The sequence below is a fragment of the Paramormyrops kingsleyae genome, chromosome 15 (assembly GCF_048594095.1).
Source record: "Paramormyrops kingsleyae isolate MSU_618 chromosome 15, PKINGS_0.4, whole genome shotgun sequence".
NCBI lineage: Eukaryota > Metazoa > Chordata > Actinopteri > Osteoglossiformes > Mormyridae > Paramormyrops > Paramormyrops kingsleyae.
The window spans coordinates 7,902,101-7,926,042 of NC_132811.1; the positions used below are offsets into that span (position 1 = coordinate 7,902,101).

A 23,942-nucleotide genomic window follows, 5' to 3' on the forward strand; every position below is an offset into this window, starting at 1 on the left:
GTTTTCCTTTAATATCACGTAATTATGAGAGTAGTTAAATTATCACTTAATAAAAAGGTGGTTTTACACTGCACAACGTTTTGATGGCATACCACGGCAGCACTAGCACTATGCACGAACACCCGAAGATAGAACGCTGAACCGCTAGAGCAGACAAAACAACAGTGTTATCTATTTATGTTTATTAAATTACCATTAGTACAGAGGGCTTTTTAATATCTTTTGTCCTTGTAGCTGCTAAATATCAGGGTTCCCGCGGGGTCTTAAAAAGTCTAAAATTCAGAAAGTTAAATTTAAGGCCTTAATGTCTTAAAAATGCCCAGATTTTCATCCTGGTCTTAAATTTAATTTACCCAAGTCTTAAAATTCTTACCTCCGTTCATTCCCAAAAAGCGTTGTCCGCAGCAAATAAAATTGTAGAACGCTGTAAAACTAATCCGTTGGTTGTGTTTTTTGGTCTGCACCGGTGTCTGCGTGGTAATAAAACTACAAATCCAATTGCGTGATCACTGCAGCTAGGCAAACAAACAGTTTGAGAAGGGTCTGGCTGCAGAACGTGCACTTTCAGCCACTGACGTCAGGTGCACGCTCAGCCACAACAGGAAGTGCAGGGGAATCAAGCGCTAACTTAGTTCTTGAGGCCAATGTGAACGGTATGTTGTTTTATTATTTGTATTACTGAATGACATACTTACAAGTTTGTTTCATGCCATACATTATTGCAATGTAAATGTTTTGATGTAGTAACTTTTTTCTCTGATGACTGGAGTGAATTTTTTCAGTTAAAAGGCAACTACTAGCCAGTTGGCTCACGTTATCTTAAATTATAATTAAAATAAACACATTTCTACTTTTACAGAGCTTTTCATGGAGTTACCTTGTGAATGTCTTAGTTTCCAGCTCCTTCCGTGTGCCACGCCCCCTCGTTAACCCCGTGTGGAATCCCCGTGTGATCAGCTGTTTCTGGTTGTTGTCCTCTGTATTTAGTCCACGTCTGCGTTTTGCCTGCCTTACCTGTAATTAAACCCCGTATTCCCCGATACCCTGACGTCTGCGCCTTTGTCTCCGGTCTGTCCCCACTCGGCACAACAATATCATTATAATTAAACGTATTAATGGTTTATTATTAATATTAAAGTAATGAATAAGAAATCTTTATTTTTAAATGTAGTTTATTATATTATAATAATTAGTGTTACTGTCTATCATTGTCTAAATGTATTTTTACTGTCTAAGTATATGTATTCAGTTAGTGTAAACTTGCAGGATGCTATCATGGCGAATGCAAGGCTGAGACTGAAGCGTTACCCTTTGTTTCCGCTGAGAGACGTGCCGTGTGACTCATTTCCCCGCGTGTATAATTTATCTTAGGTTGGCGTTCACGGTTTGACTTCTGAGATTCAGATCGAGCTCTAGGTATTTTTTTTTCAAACTGGTTGGTTCGACTTTTAAGAAATTTGAGATCTAATGAGTTCAAGAACTGAGGTATCACATACACTCACCTAAAGGATTATTAGGAACACCATACTAATACGGTGTTTGACCCCCTTTCGCCTTCAGAACTGCCTTAATTCTACGTGGCATTGATTCAACAACGTGCTGAAAGCATTCTTTAGAAATGTTGGCCCATATTGATAGGATAGCATCTTGCAGTTGATGGAGATTTGTGGGATGCACATCCGGGGCACGAAGCTCCCGTTCCACCACATCCCAAAGATGCTCTATTGGGTTGAGATCTGGTGACTGTGGGGGCCATTTTAGTACAGTGAACTCATTGTCATGTTCACGAAGCCAACTTGAAATGATTCGAGCTTTGTGACATGGTGCATTATCCTGCTGGAAGTAGCCATCAGAGGATGGGTACATGGTGGTCATAAAGGGATGGACATGGTCAGAAACAATGCTCAGGTAGGCCGTGGCATTTAAACGATGCCCAATTGGCACTAAGGGGCCTAAAGTGTGCCAAGAAAACATCCCCCACACCATTACACCACCACCACCAGCCTGCACAGTGGTAACAAGGCATGATGGATCCATGTTCTCATTCTGTTTACGCCAAATTCTGACTCTACCATTTGAATGTCTCAACAGAAATCGAGACTCATCAGACCAGGCAACATTTTTCCAGTCTTCAACTGTCCAATTTTGGTGAGCTCGTGCAAATTGTAGCCTCTTTTTCCTATTTGTAGTGGAGATGAGTGGTACCCGGTGGGGTCTTCTGCTGTTGTAGCCCATCCGCCTCAAGGTTGTGCGTGTTGTGGCTTCACAAATGCTTTGCTGCATACCTCGGTTGTAACGAGTGGTTATTTCAGTCAAAGTTGCTCTTCTATCAGCTTGAATCAGTCGGCCCATTCTCCTCTGACCTCTAGCATCAACAAGACATTTTCGCCCACAGGACTGCCGCATACTGGATGTTTTTCCCTTTGCACACCATTCTTTGTAAACCCTAGAAATGGTTGTGCGTGAAAATCCCAGTAACTGAGCAGATTGTGAAATACTCAGACCGGCCCGTCTGGCACCAACAACCATGCCACGCTCAAAATTGCTTAAATCACCTTTCTTTCCCATTCTGACATTCAGTTTGGAGTTCAGGAGATTGTCTTGACCAGGACCACACCCCTAAATGCATTGAAGCAACTGTCATGTGATTGGTTGATTAGATAATTGCATTAATGAGAAATTGAACAGGTGTTCCTAATAATCCTTTAGGTGAGTGTATATAAGCTGTCCCTTTCTTCACCACCACTTCAGTGTTTATTGCTTCCCTGATATAGCAAAACGGTAACAGGTGGTACTCCACTAATCGAATTTAATAAGCATAAAGATACGGCGAGTTTATACAGATCACTAACTTTTGGGCAACACAATATACATCTCATTAATATTTTAGACATTCTACTAATCTGTTTATCAAATTGTGGGTGAAAATAATGTATAGGTAAGAATGTGTGTTCAATAGCCTAGATAATAGATATTTCAATAGAAACATATAATAACAGTGTAACTGTTTATATAGTTTTATATTGGGCTGTTTGGGGGCTTGAACTCCCAGTGAGAAATTCAGTTTCACTCCTGCCCTGACTACTTTGCTCCTTTTACTTCACTTGTTCCAAGTCAGACATATATATATATTCAGCATATCAGACAAAACAATGAGCCTCTTTATTGAAATTTTCACAAATTTTGAGATACAGAAATTTTGAGCTTCATTGGTTATGATTAAAAGCTGAAATATTATCATATGGCTGTCAACATAATGCATTACAGACTGAACCCTTTGCCCTTGAATATAAAAGCACTAGCCCACCCTAGTTATATCTTAGTACTGAAAGACCTTTTTAACACGTACATTTGTAGAGTGTTGGCATGGTAGAAAAATGCGGTATAACGTGAAAGGTTGAACTTTGCTGTGAAATATAGTTTGATTTTTTTCAAGTAATCACATTTGCATTATGTGAAAATAATTCAAAATGACTGTAATGAAAATCACAACATTATTACAAAATACAGTTTAAAGATTATACGTAGAAGATAAACACTATGAAATATGATACCTTTAGGGAATTATTTCAAAATAAAGACACACTAATCATTGAAATATTCATTTATTTTTAGATGTTTTTATTTATTTCATTTTGAGTATTATGGCGTTCCGTACAAACATTTTAGGCGGCTTGGTTACCCTGTTCAGCAGATTCTGCATATGGAAGTGATTTACATGCTTATTTAAATAAGTTGCAGGAAACAGATCTGATTACAAGCAGTCAGTCGAGATACATATGGAGACACATGTTAATGCCAGGTGTGAATGGACATAATTAGCGCTGTCCACGTGTGACCAAATCACCCAGGACGCATGTTAATACCAGGTGTGAACTGGGCCCTAGTCTTCAATTTAGGTGCAGCTTCCTTCACTCCTGAATATGCTGTTGCATCTTGGCACAAGCCCCTTCCACTTGCATCCCGGTGTCTGTTTTGTTTACATTGGTCACCATTACCTACATCCTTTCTGACTTGCATACTTTTGCACTGAGTATAGACAGTTACTGAGTAGTGTAATTGAGCACATACTTGCATTTTCAGGGCTGTAAAATGCCAGCATACTGATGCTATTTAATTAAAAGTCCTCTGATACTCTATTAAGTAGACTTTGAAATAGAATAAACAGTTATGTATCATTGCATATGTATTTTCACAATTGTAGTTTTTAAACTTTTTTTTTTGGTACATTGTTATGGAGTTCTGGCATACCACATACCTGTATGTTTCAGTGGACACTCCAGAGCATGCACATCCGTGTGGTGGAGAATGCATAAGATGTGGAACAATTTTTGCCTGATTCAAATTTAAACCTACTGGGAAAATACTTTGTTGTGATTTGGAGGCCATTGAAGAGGAAACCAGTTTACGTTCTGGTTAGAGTTATAGTGGCATATGTTGATCACTAGTTATGACGTCTGCAACAGATACATTTCCAGACAAAGAGTAAAGATTCAATCAAAGTCATGTGATCTCTTTTGGTGAGAGGAAATGGTTAAGCATAGGAAGTACTTCCTAACTTATGAAAAGAGCAAATTCAAGTTTAAGTGTTTTAGGTACAAGAGTATGAGCTTGGTAATGCTTTAATTACTGTGCTACTTTTTGTCTTTTTGCAAGCTGGCAGTTGGTCCAAATTTTTATTAGGTGTTACTTATCAAAGTCATATTTGTAAGCATCTGTAAGAATGCATATGTGGGAATTTGAAACAAGTGCAATACATTTTGAAGTTTTAAATATTTTTAAAATAGAAAACATTAAAATTACTCCGTAATTGGATTAAAAGTATATTCAAATTTTGTAACATATAAGCAAAACAAAATGTGTTCAATACATTTGCATGAACAAGAAAGGACATTCAGATAACATTGCAAGCATGATTTGATTAGAGGGGAAAGAACAGACTGAGAAGCGGATTACTTCAGTAATGAATACATTGGTCTTTGTAAGTATAGAAAAGTTGGTAGAAAACACTGGACCACCGTTTCCCCCTCAAAAGCTTAGATGTAATGACTCAGTTGTGTCCCAGTTTGTCGCTGCTGTCAAGGTAACCAATGCCTGGCAGCACATATGCAAAGAATAACCTTTAAGTTCCTGCCCACACGATTAGTTAAGGTGAAAGGTACAGGAAGCAGGACCTGCATATTATCAGCCTTGGCCTTGTAGATTACATTGTGAGAGAAAATAAGACTGCTGCTTTACTCAGTTTTATTTTTGCAAGTTACCATAGTAAATTTTCTGATTGGAATTGGTTTTACTAACAGCATAAATGTCCTGAATATAGGTCATGGCACTGAATACTCAGTCCTTTTAAGGAGTTAAAATGAGTTTTGTTCAAAGGAACAGTGTTTAACAGTTATATACAAATTAAACCAGAAATGCAGTTTTATGTGTGTAATGACAAAATTAATGTTCTCGTGAATGTTTAGACACTATTTTTACATGGCTTTTCTGTAGCCAGTAACTTCTGTATTGTCAGTTTTCTGCATAAATTGTTTTGTTTTGAAAACTGACATTTGAGTTAATTTAGTTCTTATTTCTTTAGAATAATGGCTTTCTGTCTTCCTGTATTATGTAATGCCTGTCTCAATTTGTGTACAGAACTGCATTGTGTTTTATAGTACTAAATGGCTTATGTTCAGCTCTCAGTGGTGAATGGACATATTTTTTTAGTGTACCAGGTCTGTGATCAGGAAAACGTATTGGTGTTGTTCCCAGGGGTGAAGGACAGCCAACTCACAGAAACTATGCATTGGTTAGCTTTTACTTATTGACCGCTCCACAAAAGGTCTTTTAGTTGAAAATGTATGTATGTTCAAATATTCACACTTAAAATTGCACGTGTGCTTTATAATGGTACATAAAAGTTCAGAGTTCAGTGTTCTTTTTTAAAAAAACAAAAAATACAACCTTGCAGCCTGAAAATATGGCTTCATAAATAATTATACAATTGACCTTCCTCATCTCAGGGGTTAGACGCACCGGCCTCCCGTGATCTGAAAAAATCGTGGTAAAACTTTTTGGTTCCCTTGGAGAGCAAAGCAAAGCTTTTTGGATTTAAATACAATTCAGGATACTAAAGCAGCACAAAATGATACGGGAAACGCAAAGATATACACACCTGGAGTCTGCACTGTACATATATTTTATATGTTTGAATTACTAAACTGTGTTGTCTGCTGGCCTTTGCATATTGTCTGTGGCTCTTAGAAAACTCCCAAAAAATACTATTTAATTTCATCTGCCGGCCCCGAGAAATATCACAACTTCGGTCTGAGTCGCGATGGAGAAGGGTAGCAACGGTTCCCACATAATTTCCTCTGGGATCAATAAAGTATTCTGAATCTGAATCTGAATAAAAATCAGTTGGTCCTTACCAGGTTTTAAAATTATTTAAATCTAACTTCAGGTGTAAAATAACACACAACTGATTCCAGTGTCAAAATTTATTTAACAAAAATGAAGCCAAAATGGAGAAGCCATGTGTGGAAAAACTAAGTACACGCCATGATTTCAGTAGCTTGTAGAGCCCCCTTTAGCAGCAGTAACTTGAATCATTTTCTGTGTGACTTTATCAGTCTCTCACATCATTACGAAGGAATTTTGGCCCACTTTCCTTTACAACTTTGCTTCAGTTCATTGAGGTTTGTGTGCAGTCATTTATGCACAGGCCTCTTACAGTCCCGCCACAGCATTTCAATCGGGTTGAGGTCTGCACTTTGACTGGGCCATTTGAACACCTTGATTCCTTTTTTTCAGCCATTCTGTTGTTAGATTTGCTGGTGCGCTTGTGATCATTGTTCTGTTGCATGCCCCAAGCTCAGGCCCTGTTCACACCTGATACTAACATGCTTTCCGGGTGATCCGGTCACAAGTTCACAGTGCTAAATATGTCTGTTCACACTTGGCATTAACATGGATCTCTCGACTGACCGCTTGTGAACGGATCTCACTTTCCTGCAACTTACTTAAGTACATAAATCACTTCTGTATGCAGAGTCTGCGGAACATTAAAAGGAGAAGAAATTAAAAGCTATTTGTGCATTTCAGGGTAAGCAAACCACCTGAAATGTTTGTTTGTATGGAATGCCAAAATACTCAAAAATGTCTATAAATAAATGAATAAATAAATAATGTCCTTTTATTTGTAAATAATTCCATGAAAGGTATATTTCATATTTGTCTTCTACGTACAATCTTTAAATTGTATTTTGATTTCCATTAGTCATCATTATAATATTTCACATAATGCAAATGTAATTGCTTAAAAAATTCAAACTATATTTCACAAATAATTCAACTTTCTACACTGTAGACATGCATTTTTATACCACGTCAACACAGTACAAATGTACATGCTAAGAAGGTCTTTCAGTACTAAGATATAACTAGGGCAGGCTAGTACTTTTTCTATTCAAAGGCAAAGGGTTCAGTCTGTACTGCATTGTATTGGTTGCCATATGACAATATTTCAGTTTTTAATCATAACCAGTGAAGCTCAAAATTTCTGTATACAAAATTTCCACAAAAAGGTTCATTGTTTCACTGGAGTTGGACTGAATTTCTGACCAGGAGTTCAAGCCCCCGGACACTCCACTATAAAACTATATAAAAATATATACTTTTATACTATTATATGTTTCTGTTGACAATTCTATTTTTTAGGCCATTGAAAACATCTTTAATAAATTACTTCTTACACAATTTATTTTTCCCGAATTTGCACAGAATAAGCCCAAATCATCACCCCCTCCACCACTGTGCTTGACAGTTGGTATGAGGTGTTTGTGCTGATATGCTGTGTTTTGGTTTCTGCCAAACATGGCGCTGTCACAGGACATTGTTCCAGAAGTCTTGTGGTTTGTTCAGATGCAACTTAGCAAACCTAAACCGGGCTACCATGTTCTTTTTAAAGACAAGAGGCTTCCTCCTGGCAACCCTTCCAAACAAGCCATATTTGTTCAGTCTTTTTTTAATTGTACTGTCATGAACTTTAACATTTAACATGCTAACTGAGGCCTATAGAGTCTGAGATCTAGCTCTCTGGTTTTCTCTGAGCATTGCATTGCAAATTCAGGTGAATTTGCTGGGACGTCCACTCCTGGGAAGAGTGGAAAACATTGGTCATGTTTTTTTTTCCCACTGTAGAATGATGGACTTAAAATTATTGGAAATGGCCTTATAACTCTTCCCAGTAAAAATTGCTTCTCTAAGCTCATTGCTGATGCCTTTCCTCCTTGGCATTGTGTTAACACACACCTGAATGCTCCGGATAAGCAAACTGGCAAAGCTTCTGCTTTTATAGAGATGGTCACACTTGCTGATGATCAGTTAATCAGGTGCATTTGATTAGCAGCATCTTGCTGCTACTTACCCTCTTAATTCCTATGGCATACTTAGGTTTTCACACACTGCTTCTGCATTTTGGCTTAGCTTTTGTTAAATAAATAATGATAGGGTGTAATACATCATTTGTTGTTGTTCATCTGAGGCTGTATTAACCTTTTAAGATCTATTTAAGCCAGGGGTACCCAATCTTATCCGCAAAGGGCCGGTGTGTATGCGGGTTTTCGCTGCAACTCCCTAATTAGATTACTAATTAGAGGACTGATTGGCTGAAAGAGTCTTCACACCTGGGTTTGAACAGCTGACCTACAGGTTATCCCAAAAACCTGCATAAAGGCCCTTTGCGGATAAGATTGGGTACCCCTCATTTAAGCTCTGCTAAGGACCAGATGATTTTTTATAATGTCTTGATATGTGAAACCTTAGAATTGGCAAAAGGTGTACTTTCTTTTTCACATTACTGTAAGAAACACAACAATCTTCATGTAAATGTCCAAGTTCCAAATATTAATAGAAATTCCACATAATTATATTTGGAAGTAATAGTATAAACAATAATGTAAAAGTATAAGCAGTAATGTTTAATTAGCAATACAAATAATGTAAATTATGTCTTTGCAGGTGCTCCAACTCGTGGACAGTTCTGTTATAAAAGCTTTCTGTTGTGGAAACGTAACGCAGATTTTTGTGGTAAGTGTGGAGATTGAAACCAATGTTTCATGGAAATCACTATGCTTTTGTTGCCTGATTTGCTTTTTCAATATACTATGGTCGTTGGTACACCTGCTTCTTCAGACAACATATCAGGTGGCTGAAAATTAATACCCACGGTACACAGTAAGGGTCAAGAAATTCAGTCACTTAGGGTGCTTTACCACTGCACCAAGTACTGTACTTTGTGCTTTCCCTTTTACATTGACTTCCAGTCAAGTACCAGTACCAGAAGTGCCACACCAACTGGGGTACTACTTTGGGGTGGGACTTGAAGCGCTTTCTTTGTCGATTGGTTATGCACATAGCCTGTCTTCAGGTTTCTCACGTTCTTATAGCAATGTGAACGCGAATGTCTTAATAATATATGAGATATTTTGATTATAGATCTTTTTCTTCAGGGAATTTAGATCTAGTAAAGCAGAGAAAATGCAGTTTGTGTTTGTGTTTTTTTTTTATAGTCAGGTGCTTGCAAAATGCACTCTTTTTATCGAAACTAGTAGTATTTTGTTTTTCTCCATTTTATTATTGCTGTTTTTATCAGGGTATATTTGAAATTAGTTGGCGTGACAGCAATGAATCGTTGTAACTTGACTAGCTGTTTCTGACGTCAGCACCACTTTATAGTTAACACCCCTGTCAGGGGAAAAACAACAAATCCAGCCTACACGGAGTTTGCTCAGCCTTGTTTGGCCTTGTTCGTGCTTTACATGCCCCTGCATGCTGCTATAGTAGAAAACAGTGTAATATAATGAACATCCATATCTGAACAATGAGTTCAGTTATTTAAAAAGTTAATTTGTTAAAGAATCAAATGAATACAGCTGAGTCATATGATGTATCCTTAAATACTGTGTATTGCTGTGAGTAAATGGGAGAGATCTGGGGATATCAATTTTTATGCAAAAATGTCATGATTGATGAATTACTGTTAATTAAATATCAGTAATTTTACAATAGAGACAGAATGGGTTTGTGGTGGTGTAGTGGGTAGCACCGTGCTCTCACATTTCCAGGATTGGGGGTTCAAATCCCATCTCTGCTCTGTATACGAACTTCCTTATGCAGTGAAGTTAGCTAAACTCTGAATTGTCTCTGAATAGTCTCTGAATTGTCTATACACTGCAAATGGGTGTGCGTGTTTGTGTCCTATGCGCTTGATCTCATACAGAGTTTTCCCAAGGTTTTGTGCCCTGTGCTGCCTGGGGTAATATACAAAGCTGCGGTCATTTTAAACATGCTGTCTATTTGGAATCAGATTTTTCTTACTGGGTCAGAGACTTGCATTAAAGTCTTGGCCATCTATCTCAACCTGATGAACAGTCTCTAACTGCGAAGGTGTTTTGCTTGAATTACAGATTATATAGTGGCAGTTCGTATGCAGATAATGGATCATGTGTGGTCAGTTAAATCAGTAGTTGGTATCAGCTTATTGTTAAAACATAGGAATATGTACGGAATCGGATGAAAAAGATGGAATCTTATTTGTAATTTGTCTGTTTTTGTATTTCGAAGTTTAAACACTGTTACTTATGAAGTAAGATCAGTAAATTAATTGCAACCACATTACCTAATTCAGTTAAAAGCAATTGAAGAACTTGCATTACCTATTAACTATGTTTTAAATGCCTTGTGGTTTATTCTGCCTCACACCCTGATGGAAGCTTTTCAGCTGTAACCTGTCAGCCGTTTTTTAATTTTGTTGCCCATTTAAATGATGGTCTTCATATACTTTTGTCCACTGTAGTGTCTTGGATTGTTCTGTTGTTCTGTAAATTTAGTGTAAATGTACAGAATCTTGCTAGGGAATGAATAGTAGGTGGTTTGCACATGCTCATCATACTTGGTAATGGTGCAGACATAAATAGCTGTGGTGCTGCTGTCACAAAACAAGCATGACGCTTGGTCAAGCTACTGGACGAATCTGTGCCGGCAGCGTATCTGTGTGTATTCCTGCTTTTTTAAGTAGTCTGGCAAGACCTGTGTGTCTAGAGTAAACAAAGAATATGCACTAGGAAAGCCTTGTGCAGGTAGCTAATGGTTCTGACGTTTTGGCAGTGTGGACATTCTAGGTCAGTCTTTAGCATGTTTGTTTAAATATATGAACTCTAGGTTGAGGATTATAAGCAGTTGAAACATCATTTCTTTATGGATAAAAACAGGTGCTTGGTTTATGCAGGCTTGTGATATACTCTAAAGTATTCTTAACGATTTTTTTTCTCTAAAACTGATGTTTTTAAACGGTAGCATTTAACCTATATTGGATAGTTGTTCTTGATTTCTTTGAGCTATTCAGTATAGAATGATGGTTAAACTGCTGTGTGCTCAGTGAATGGAGCTACAGTCCATAAAGATTTAATATTAGTTAATAGTAATGGTGTGTGCCTGTAAATTTTAATATTACAGAACACAGCATTTGCACACACATGAATGGATGTTCCATTTTATTTCAGTTTAATGGCAGATTTGGCAATTTAAAAAGAACCAGACCAAAATGGCTTTAGGAAATCAGCTATCATCTTTGTTTTCACCTAAAGCAAGGATTAGCTACGCTTTAGTCTTTTCTGGGACTCTGTGATCTTCATTTACGCTTAATCATGACCAGTGAAGTATAACAAAATGGGTACAAATAATATTTTTATTATTTTGCTTACTACAGTTGAGTGTTCTTCACTTTATGACTTAGGCTGAGCACTAGCTTACTCCGCCAAACTTGTTCTGTTTGTTTATGTGGCTGAGAATGCTTCATTTATACTGCACCACACAAACATATACAATGTTTATGGATTGGTTCTGTCGGTAGCAACATTCAGTTATTTGAACAAGTTACAGGCCATTAAAGAGCTGAAAAAAGATAAATATTTTTAACATAAGAACATTTCAGAACAGAGTTTCACTATGGCAGCACATTTTTGGAGTGCTGGTGTTGTCAGATAAACATGCTGCACTGGGTCAGCCTTGTCTTTCAAGGTCAAGGGTTAGGGTTGGGCTGTAAGCTGCAGAGGGCTCTCTGTGTGATTGCTGCCAGCAGTGTGCTCTCTGTGTTCCTGCATTTGATAAGGCTCGTGTTTGTAGTCTAAACACCGACACATTCATCAAGGAGAACCTCTGTGAGACTGCCCCAACCAGTTGGCAAAGTGCATCATGTATCGTGTTCTTGAAGCAAGAATGGTTTGCCAGAGCATTTTCTTCCAGTTTAGATCCTGCAATTTTGAGTACTTGGTGTTGCAAGTAATATTTTGGTATGTAGGTTCTTAGACAATGTGCTTCAGTTGTCAACTACAATAGAAGTAAATTAATGTATAAACATTAAGACCATAACAGCCTGCACAATCTGGTTAGCAGGTCTTGAGAATTTACACTGATGTTTTTTTTATATCACAAAAATGTCCAAAAATGTACTTTCTGATATTTAAAAAAAATACCTTTAAGGTGACTCTTATAAAGACATTATAAAGGCAAATGTACTGAAGGGGAAGAGACCAAAAATATTGGATGAAGCCTCTGAGCACTGCCTACTCTACAGATAGTCAATTGTAAAATAAAGGAAGAAAAAAATGAAAAGAAAGCATGGCAAATGTAGTCTGTATTTGTGTCCTTCCATGCTATAATTCTGGCAGAGCCATGTCGAGGAGAAACGTAAACAGCTTCTCACGATTCTTTTCTATCTCAGCCTTGGAGGAGACATCAGCATGACTGATATCGCCTTGTTAGTGGTACAGGTGCAGGTGATAAACAGTTCATTCCAGATGCAGTGACAAAAGAGATTTAGATGTTCTTAGAGAACAAGAAACTGGGTGTCTGGGAGCGGTTCTCATTTGATTCCGACTGGAAAGACCGTAAGTCGTCCCCCAGAACTTCCGAAAATCTGCCAAGAACTACTGGCAAAATGCGACCCAAGCTGATGTGGCTGCTTTTAGCTGTTATTGCTGCCAAATGTGCCTCCGCCAGCTGTTGAATTCAGGGGATATATCTGCCATCAAAAATATTTATAATAACCATCTATCTTCCAACTGCTTATCCTGCTCAGGGTATAGTGCTCAGGGTCACCTGGAACCTGTCCCAGGCAGAATAGGGGACACTAGTCAGGGGGGGGATGCCAGTCCGTTGCAGGGCATATGCACACACATATCATGCTCCACACTGTCTACAGGCAATTTAGAGATGCCAGTTAGATGGGTCTGCAGGAAGAAACCTGCACAGCAGCATGCAAACCCCACACACCGAACAGAGATGAGACTCAAACCCGGATAATGCTACCTGCTGCTCCAGTGTCCAGCTACCCTCAAGCCAATGAAGAAATTTATATGAATATGTAACTGCTTGACTGTTTAGTGATATTTTCTTCATTTTTTTCACAATTAGCCTAGATATTACAGCAAACTTTTTTTATTTATTTATTTTTTATATATAAAGTTTGCATAATTGTTTTTAGTCCCACGATCCTCAGTCAGTTATGTGGTGTGAAGAACGTGAAGATCGTTTTGTAGTTTCTACTAAATGGGACACTGGGAGGCCCTGAATTCGTTTGCGAGGAGCTTTAACAAGCTTGGAAATTGGATTGCATCTCAACGTCTGGGTTCTTACTGAAAATACCGCCACTATATTAACCTACTGTAGCTATGTAAGTAAGCATTGTCATCCTGTCATTTTGCTCGTAAACTATTTTAAAACCCAGACTTCTGACTTTACTTCCAACATTGATGAAGTAATTCCAAGATTAGGGAATACCAGGATCTAAGGGACTTATTCAATTTGACCCTCTCTTATTAGTTTGGAATAAGCTGACTTTAGAATAATAAGCTGCTGTTGGCTATTTTAGGTGCTCTTGTGAGTTTCTGCTTTCAATGACGTATTTAAGAATCAGGTTGAAGTTCAGTCAGGGTGTTCCAGTACCCTAAAGCAGAATGTTTCTCTTGCTACATTGAGGAAGCTGTTCCTGTGGAACAGCTACAAGAGGCACGTGGACGCTGGAACTGCCGCAGTTTTGTCCAACATTAACCTGTGTCAGATGACGAGTCTGTTATTATGAAAACGTCTTGGGCAAAGACCTTTTGAATACTATTTAAAGAAAATTGGACTAATGTTGAGTAATGGACATTAAAGCCTGTTCAGAATCAATTTAACCACTCCTAGTTATGATTAATGACAATAGATGATGACAAAGAGGAATAAAATGTTTTTTTTCCTTTTTTTTTTTTTTTTTTCCTGCATGTAGGCTTGTGTCCTCTGTGCTGACCTCATGGTTTAACCAAGAATAAAGATGAGTATAAGCAGTGATGAGGTTAACTTCCTGGTGTACAGATACCTACAGGAGTCTGGTAGGTTTGGTAACAAATATAAATTTAATGACCAATTCCTTTAGCAATGTTTGTCTTTTGAAGTTTTTATTGACTCTCGTAGTTTTGCATTTATTTTTAATAAGTTGCAAGCATTTACATTTTTTTTTTTTTTTTGCAAGTTTTCACATGCATTATTTTGATTTCATTGCATGAATACAGACTTGAGTGCACTTGCTGAAGCATTTTTACGTTGTTGCCAGGGTTTTCCCATTCCGCGTTCACGTTCGGCATAGAGAGCCACATCAGCCAGTCCAACATAAACGGCGCCCTGGTGCCCCCTGCTGCTCTCATCTCCATCATTCAGAAGGGCCTGCAGTATGTAGAGGCAGAAGTCAGCATCAATGAGGTAAGCACCGCAAAAGGCAACTTAATCTGTGGGCTGTTATCTTTAATAGTCATATGGAAGATTGAATCTGAGCAAAATTCCACATTAACACACATGAGATGCATCCATTGTCAGCAGATATACCCAGTTAAATAGTGACTAAAGCAGGTATTACAGGTGGGGTTTCTAAAAGCTGCCCCATTATAATTTAAAAATATAAAAATAAATATGAAAATAATGATTTTAAATTCAGTATATTTCAGAGATGATTTCTACGACATTGTTCGGATTTACTTCCTCCAAAATTATTCCACCATTAGAGAGGAAATGTTGCCCTTTTGAGTCTAGAAAACCAATTAAGAAGCCCTGTTAAAGCAATTATCAGTATTTACAGATGTTATTCTATGATTCATGGCCAGAAAATTGCTGGCTGTTGAACAAATAGCCATCAACCATATTGTTTTAATTAAAGCTTAATAAGTCTTGCAGGTGTATGCAGTGCTTGACAGTTTTTTTATGTTCTAAATTGTTCTTTGCATTCACATATAAATTACTTCTGCTTTACTTGAAAATTTAAGCATAGAGAAATCTGCCAACTCACACTGACTTTGATTTGAGGTACAGGTTAAAACATTCCAGAGACTACTCCCATTAATTAACTTTTAAGTCTAAGTTTTGATAAGTAAAATCAGTTTATAGGAATGTGCTTGTATCCTGGACTTGCTGAGCTGCTCTTGTGTTTCCAGGACGGCACCCTGTTTGACGGACGGCCAATCGAATCGCTGTCGCTGATTGATGCAGTGATGCCAGACGTCGTGCAGACACGCCAGCAGGCCTATAGGGACAAGCTCGCTCAGCAGCAAGCCGCTGTGGCCCCCCCTGCTGCCACCAGCCTGCAAGGCAGCACCAAGAATGGAGAGAATGCCACTAATGGGGAGGAGAATGGAGCACATGCCTTACCTAGTATGTCATAATGCACAGAGAAATGACATCATGTGTCCTGGGTGCAGTGCTGTAGAGGAACCTGAGGGTGGCGGAGTGGTTAAGGCTGAACTTGCTATTGATGGTCACAAATTCGAATAAGTTTTGGCTAATCAGTATCTGTGGAAGCAGTTAAGATATTGTTGTGCTGTGTTAATATATTGATTTTGCCACAAATCCTTCTCTGCCCTGTCAGACAACCATGCGGACATGATGGAAGTGGACAGGGATGTAGAAATTCCCCAGAGCAAAGCCATGGTGCTGCGTGGTCACGAGTCAGAGGTGTTTATATGCGCCTGGAACCCGGTCAGCGACCTCCTCGCCTCTGGGTTAGTTTTCCGGGGGGGCCGGAGCCTGTCTGCCTTCGAATCCTCATTACCTCAGATCTGCCTGTCTGGCGGAGCCAGATGTACGGCAGATAATCGCCAAGAGCTGATTCACCTTGACAATTCCTGGGAATAGCTGATTTTGTTTGAACGTTATCTGATTAAGTGTGTTTTTTTAATTCTATCTGAAAGGACTTCCTAAGGTGACCCATGGTGTCAAAAAAAGTTAAAAGGTACATATGGGTGAATGTTACTCCTGACAATATGAGCAACAGAAGGGCAAAGCCCTCTCTAAATGAGAGGTATACAATGGTCCCGATGGGTAGCTGCTGTCACCAGTGTCAGCGTGAATGTCTGATCACACTTCCCCCCGCGGTGATCCCACAGTGCTGCCTCTCCCCACAGGTCCGGCGACTCGACAGCTCGCATCTGGAACCTCAGTGAGAAGAGCACCGGCAGCTCCACTCAGCTAGTGCTCAGGCACTGCATTCGGGAGGGAGGGCAGGACGTGCCCAGCAACAAGGATGTCACATCATTAGATTGGAATGTGAGTCCTGCTCCATTGGCTTTCTAGCATGTCTTAACTTGGTCACTTTTTAAATGCCAGATACCCAAGGGAACTAGTAAGGCTTTATTTTTCATATCTGAAATGCAGTTTAGAGTTTTAATTAAACTGAGTTGGACTCAATTTATATGTATGTATATATTAGTCTTGTGAAGTTTTGACTTGACTGTTTCTGTGACAGAGCGAAGGTACACTACTGGCAACTGGCTCTTATGATGGATTTGCACGGATATGGACAAAAGACGGTATGACTTTTCCTTTCTGGGATCATCTGAACTTGTATTGAACATCATCTGTTTGCCCTCCTTTAAGTGATTGATGTGATTTGCAGGCAATCTTGCCAGTACCTTGGGTCAACACAAAGGTCCAATTTTTGCCTTGAAGTGGAATAAAAAAGGAAATTTTATCCTCAGCGCTGGTGTCGATAAGGTAAAATTAATTATTTCCTATGCTTGATGTGTGTGTATTAAATTAGGGAACTCGTATGCAACTATGTGCCTGTTGTATGAATTGGACTACAAAAATGGTGGCTTCATTCACCAGTAATTTGCTTTTTGGAGTCAGCATGCTTAACAGAATTCAATGACAGTCTATATTCAGATTCTACCTACTTGGTCAAAAATACAACTGTACCATCACTGCAGACTTCCTGTTGATTAAATTGATATCACAAGTTGCTTTGCTGTTTCATACATATTGAGTTAAATCCATAGTGAGTTAAATATAATTTTTACTTAAAAACCAGTTTTAGAGAAGTTATTGATGCAGTGTCTTGTAAACTGTGCGCACACATTCTGTGATGTGAAGGAAATGAAAGCAAGATTGTGTACATTCAAACTTTTTTTGGTGTATTTACATTTAGATAATTCCGTAATGTAATAGTTTTCAATGCTGTTTCATTTTTATGATCTTGTCAATTCAAGACTGGCTTATTTTTATGAAGAATTTGGGGGCTTTTGCCGGTAGTGAATATCATGTCTTGTTTTTCGGTTTCATCTTTGTAGGTCACATTGAATTAGGCCCTGTCAAATACAAGAAATACGAATATGCTTAATTTTAGGGAGAATATCCTGTCTTTACCAAGATAAATGCATTACTGAACATCACGGCAGTCTGACCTTTCCGTTTTAAACAACTTTTCTCATCCTTTGCCTAGCTGAAAGATAACCTAATTAAATGGAGAATTTGAATAAATATATCTTCAACCAAACCATTTGTCAAACCTGTCTAAGAGATTGAGCATTTATGTGTTTTTAGGAAACACTTTAGGAAAGCACTTCAGAAGATGCATGTTCATAAATATGCAGCCTTAAATTTGTAACAGCAAAATAAATACTAATATAAATAAAGTAAATACTGGCTTGATGGCGATGATTCGCCATGGATTCTGTTGTAGAAATGCTTTGACGTGCAATATAAATATCCATAGTGAGTTGAGTGTGTGTTCTTCCAGACCACAATCATTTGGGATGCCCATACTGGAGAGGCAAAGCAACAGTTTCCTTTCCATTCGGGTATGTAAACAAACGTTTCAAGTGAATGTTATTTTAACATTGTGGCCTTTTTTCGGTCCCCACAAATTTTTTCTGGTTACTTATGGTTAAGGTTAGGTCTGGGTCGGGTTAAGGGTGTCATTGTTGGGATTGGGGTTTTTTTCCATAGAAATGAATGGTGTGTGTGTGTGTGTGTGTGTGTGTGTGTGTGTGTGTGTGTGTGAGAGAGAGAGAGAGTGAGAGAGACAGACAGACAGCAATCATTTACTGTGCATGTGTACTGTTCCAATGCACACAGTATCCTTGTAGATATATCCATATAATCCCTGACAGATAAAACCCACTCTTCATCTCTTTTGTCCTTTTCCCAATGGTAGCTCCTGCACTGGATGTCGACTGGCAGAGCAACAACACATTTGCCTCCTGTAGCACGGATATGTGCATCCATGTGTGTAAACTTGGCCAGGACAGACCCATTAAGACATTTCAAGGGCATACAGTACGTATCATTGTATACTTCTGGGAGTACTCTGTGATGTGGCCAAGGTCAGTACACATGCCTAATTTTAACCTGCCCTTTTCAGAATGAAGTCAATGCAATCAAATGGGATCCAACTGGCAATTTGCTGGCTTCCTGTTCTGACGATATGACTCTGAAGGTAAAGTTTATGTATCGCAGTCTGTGCAGTGTTTAACTTTATATAATTTCTAATTAACCGATCAGTTTCATTATGAGAAGGGTCGAAGCTCTAAGCTAACAAACTGCAAATGCTGTGTCAGAAGATATACTGAAAGTTTGGGGAAACTTTTTTATGTGTGTGTGTGTATGTATGTGTATTTATAGGGGCTTTTCTCTGATAACTTGCATTGATTATCTGACAGATCTGGAGTATGAAACAGGATACCTGTGTTCACGACTTGCAAGCACACAGCAAGGAAATTTATACTATTAAGTGGAGCCCTACTGGTACTGGAACCAATAACCCCAATGCCAACCTTATGCTTGCGAGGTATGGCAGTATGGACTACGTATGATTTTTCTTCCCTACAAAATTAAAATAATTTGTTCAGTGGATTCAAAGTTGTCTGTTATTGGCAATGTGACAGCAGCTGTGTATCGATTCCTCACAGTGCATCCTTCGACTCCACCGTCCGATTATGGGATGTAGACCGAGGAATCTGCATCCACACACTGACCAAACATCAGGAACCTGTGTACAGTGTTGCCTTCAGTCCAGATGGCAGGTACCTGGCTAGTGGCTCCTTTGACAAGTGTGTCCACATCTGGAACACGCAGGTAGGTACTGCTTTGCACATCTTGTTGCGAGTTTAGTCAGTTAAATCCAGGGCGATTCATATTACACAGTTTAATATCTAGGATTTCTACCTAGATCTGTTTTTGTTCTCCTACTCCTATAAATGAATGAATGCATGAATACCCGTGTTTGTGCTGAGATTAAAATGCACAGTTTAAAAACAGTTTTAATGTGCTGCACTGCACCTTTGACTCCCTAAAACCTTTAAATTATGTCCAATTCTCTGTTTACAGACAGGTGCTTTGGTTCATAGCTACCGGGGAACAGGAGGTATCTTTGAAGTTTGCTGGAATGCAGCTGGTGACAAAGTGGGAGCAAGTGCGTCGGATGGATCTGTAAGTGCTTCACGGTCTTCATGCTATTAGGCTTCTTTAATAACCCTCATAAGGGAGGTGGCGATCTCAAGGCACAGGCAGACAAAAAGCATTTTATGGGTGCAAAACTGGGTTTCTAAAGCAGAATTTCTTTGAACTATGTAATGGTGTACATGGTGTTGCGTCATGCGGTATCAGGATGAATATAATTCTTAATTATCAGCAAGTTTTTATAAGCTATGATTTGTGAAGAGTCTTTTTAAAAATACATTCTTGCTTCAGTCTTGAAGGAATTGGTCATTTTGAAGTTTTTAAATATGTCAAATATACAAATACACAAAAAGACATCTTTAAACTCATAAGAATCCCACATGAAGAATATTCTTAATTGAACAGGCATATAATTTCAAGGTATTTGAAATAAGTTATAGATACCATGAAGTAAATGAGTACATGAAACACTGACAAGAGGTCTAGTGATGTCTACATAACTTGCCGTGTGTTTTGCCTACTTTCTGTATTGTGACAATAGGACCACATGTTAAAAAAACTCATTGAAACAAGAGCGATTATTACCATTTTGATAACTGTGAAACTTTAAGGGAAATGGTTTGTAAGTCTTGTCAAATGATTTGTTTGTTGCAGGTTTGTGTATTAGATCTACGGAAATAATCGTGCTTGTTGCAAGCCATGGACCGACTATGAATGTGTACATAGCCAAAACGACTGTCCCCACCACACTTACTGCTACAGTCCCTGAACCATGGCCAGCAACTGCAGCCAAAACAATCGTACCTGAGGGACAAGCTGAGCCCTCTTTCTTCAGAAGGAGGATTCCACCCACAGATGTGAACCAGACAGTCAGAAAGAAGACAACTAGAGCCCATATTTGGACCAAAATTTGAAGAAAGGAAAAAAAAAACAAAACCTCTTTTTTTTGGTTTGTCAAACCAAAATCCAAGGATTTATACTTTTATGGGTAGATAACTCTCTGTGCACTTCATTCGGCATCAGACATTTCTGTTCTACTTTTAAATTTATCATTTTTTAAGCTTACAGCTGCATGAATTGGAGGAATCAAACTATCTTCCTCAATTTCATTTTTACTTGGACAGTTAGCAGTTTAAAAAGTCTTTGGCACTGTATGTTTTATGGTTCAGACATTGGGGACTCTGCTGCATTTCCCCCCTGCGCCTCTTCCTCACTTTTACCTACTCCTAAATTTTTTTTTTTGGCTGTACGGTTTTGCTGTTGACATCTAGGTGCAGCAGATTCTTTTAAGGGGATATTTATTCTGTGGAATATAGAGGAAAATAAAAAAATAATGTGGGCACAAAAATTGGGAAGATGCATTATGCATCATTTTGCTTTAAGACCATAATTATGGTTCAATAGTGCACTATTGATAAAGCGACATGAAAAAATGTTCATTCATAGAACATTCTGGACAAAGGATGACTGCTGTAAGTGTATTCAGGAAGCTCCATTGTTTAGTATATTTCTGATTACTTGTTGGTCCACACTGAAATTAGAAACCAGTATTAATCAATCATTATTGTATAGTCTACAAATAAATGTGCATGGCACAATTTGTTAAATTTTTAACACTGCAGTTAGGGAGAATCAAATCCATATACTCCACCAGAAGGGAAAGTTTCTTTAAGTTCTCACTAAACTTTAAAACTCCTGATCCAAATAAAACTTTCAGTTTTTTAATATTAGCTGTTGGTAGAAACAGTACTGCAGCAACAGCCGTGGTTGTTTGTTTTAATATTAATAATAAAGCGAGTCTGGGTGTTGGGCACATCACAGAAGCTGCAGCTGCTGCACGTAATATGGACCAGACATGACTATGTAAACAACTAAAGGAAATCATTTAATACTCATACTGAAGCTTTTTTTTTTTTTTAAAAAAACCATGTGAAACATTTGTGTTTGGTCTTAATTATGTGATAAGGGATGTTTCTACTAGGCAATGGGAAAGTTATGTTTTGTCCATTCATAGAATTACCATTACCATTAGATCATAAAAGAGCACTGCATTTTTCAGATGTCTGAAAATGGAATGTTTTTATTGTGCAAGTAAATCAAGTATTATCCATAGAATTTTGTCTTTAAAGTATAGGCTTCGAAATAGCTTTATTCAGCGTTACTCAATTATCCAGCCATACAGGACAGCTGCAGCAATATTGTTTGTCAATGAAAAAAAATGGGATTTTTTTTTTTTTTTGCTAGAATGGGGAAAAACGACTAATATGCATCCTAACACAGACTTTTTGTGTCTAATGTAAGTGCATTGTATCACTTTGGACACTATTACATGGGCTGAAAATGGCTTAGTATTTTGTTTTCTGGCTCAAAAAATATTGTCCAGTTCCCTCCCTCCCCCTGCCCATTAATGTCACAGTTACCATAACTCAGAATCAATCCTTTGTATGTGTATACCTCCTGGAGGTTTTGTACTATTTGCAAACTTTTGTAATTCATATTTCTGAATAGCTGTTACAGCAATGTGAATGAGAATGAGAATTGGACATGCCACAGTATCCTGGATCATTTGTATGGCACGGTTTGATTCGGGTTACACGCTGCATCATAATTGCCCAGACCCATCCCTTGTTTCCTTGCTAAATTGGATTTGTTGGACTCAGATTTTCTTTCTGTTGTATTGGTCTGACTGTTGTAATTTGAATCAGATCGGAAAAAAAAAGTCCAGATTAAAATATATTTTGATATGAATGCTTCAGCCTTTTTTTAAAATGTAATTTTCATGCATTTGTATTGCTACTGTTAGTTATTTTTATTTTTATTTTATTTTTTTTTACTTAAAACAATTTAAATTGTTAACTGTTGCATTGTAGGGGGAGGTACTGATTGCTAAATTACTCTTAAGCTGTCCAAGAAATATAGTGTTGATCAGTGCAGTTTTGTTGCATTTGTTTTTTTATAATGATAATCAATCCTTTATTGTCCCCGTGGGGAAATTCTTTTTACGCCTCCCTCAACTTGCTCCTTGTAGGGTAAGTTGCCCGCGAAGGGCAGCCACCTGTCGGGGCCCCCAGGGAGCTGGGGGTTAAGGGCCTTGCTCAAGAACCCACAGACATGCCGAGGTGGGGTTTGAACCAGTGACCTTGTGATTGATTGCACGCACACAAGCTTAGCCCACTGAGCCACACCTTTTTAACTTGTAGATTTGGGAAATTGCACGTAGGCCACATTCGCAACACAGTTTTTCTTTTGTTATAACACCTAAAGCAGTGTTTTTTAAGAATTAATTTAACAGTCCATTCCATCAGAGTAGTTATCGGCACATAAGTTTTGTGATCCCAGTCAAGAAAAGTTCCTGAAGTTTGGTAAGTTACCGTAATTGTTGCCATAAATTTAGAAATGAATTGTACAACCTCTTAGCATATCCATGGCTATTTTACTACTGAGTCTTACAGGGATACAAGGTATTATTTCTTTTTCTCTTTTGTAAGTTGAATTATTAGCTTTGTTGTATTGTAATTAACTGTTTATAGCACTGTGCTGTGAAACAGATCGGAGGGTAATCCCCAACCTTCAAATGCACAGGATAGCTAATACAGCAGGAATGATTTTCAAATTGTTGTTGTTTTTTTCATTGTTTGATATATGCTCTGCTTATTATTACAGGGATCTGAAAATCAAGACTCTGAATCCTGTGTTCCTGTTGGGGTGCTTTTACTGATCAGGATGAATGTGTCACATGACCATACCTGTTATTAAAGTAGAATCGATTGTAATCATCCAATATTTCTGCACAGAAATCATGCATCTCCATGAATCTCAGAGGAGAGGTGAGTTGGATGGTTAATAAGGGATCCTGGGGGTATTATACAAAGCAAGATTTCATTTGCCAGATAAGCCACATACAAGGATTGTCCAATAAGAATGTCACTTGCCACTATTGGACAGTTTTCACATTTTGGCTTAAGTTATCCTGCTAACTGGGAAATTCTGCTTTGTGGAATACCTCCTTGGTCTTTGTCACCCTGGAAATGTTTCTAGTGACATCATATCCTGTTTTGTGTCTAGTAGTGTGCTTTCAAAATAATATAACCACCTTATGGTAGACCCTCACCTGCAGCGGGAATGTTTTACATGTAACCACAACTCACAAAGACACTTTTACACCTTTTCCAACTGATAAGGTGGATGCTCCTGGT

At 38.3% G+C, this 23,942-nt stretch overlaps 1 protein-coding gene across 3 annotated transcripts in view; it reads left to right on the top strand.

Annotated features, from left to right (window-relative positions):
* LOC111860499 (TBL1X receptor 1) overlaps positions 1-22,494 on the top strand; it is a 42,711-nt gene extending 20,217 nt beyond the window's left edge. For 2 of the 3 annotated variants that reach the window (XM_023844249.2, XM_023844252.2), the window contains 15 exons: positions 9,004-9,072; positions 14,312-14,414; positions 14,636-14,781; positions 15,507-15,723; positions 15,938-16,070; positions 16,473-16,614; positions 16,814-16,877; positions 16,964-17,061; positions 18,086-18,146; positions 18,503-18,624; positions 18,710-18,784; positions 19,008-19,135; positions 19,257-19,422; positions 19,675-19,776; positions 20,401-22,494. In XM_023844249.2, the coding sequence (XP_023700017.1) occupies positions 14,357-14,414; positions 14,636-14,781; positions 15,507-15,723; positions 15,938-16,070; positions 16,473-16,614; positions 16,814-16,877; positions 16,964-17,061; positions 18,086-18,146; positions 18,503-18,624; positions 18,710-18,784; positions 19,008-19,135; positions 19,257-19,422; positions 19,675-19,776; positions 20,401-20,427 (1,539 nt within the window). In that variant the 5' untranslated portion in view covers positions 9,004-9,072; positions 14,312-14,356 and the 3' untranslated portion in view covers positions 20,428-22,494. The remainder of the gene's footprint in view (positions 1-9,003; positions 9,073-14,311; positions 14,415-14,635; positions 14,782-15,506; positions 15,724-15,937; positions 16,071-16,472; positions 16,615-16,813; positions 16,878-16,963; positions 17,062-18,085; positions 18,147-18,502; positions 18,625-18,709; positions 18,785-19,007; positions 19,136-19,256; positions 19,423-19,674; positions 19,777-20,400) is intronic. The other variant, XM_023844253.2, reaches the window with a different exon arrangement.
* The last annotated feature ends 1,448 nt before the right edge of the window (positions 22,495-23,942 follow it).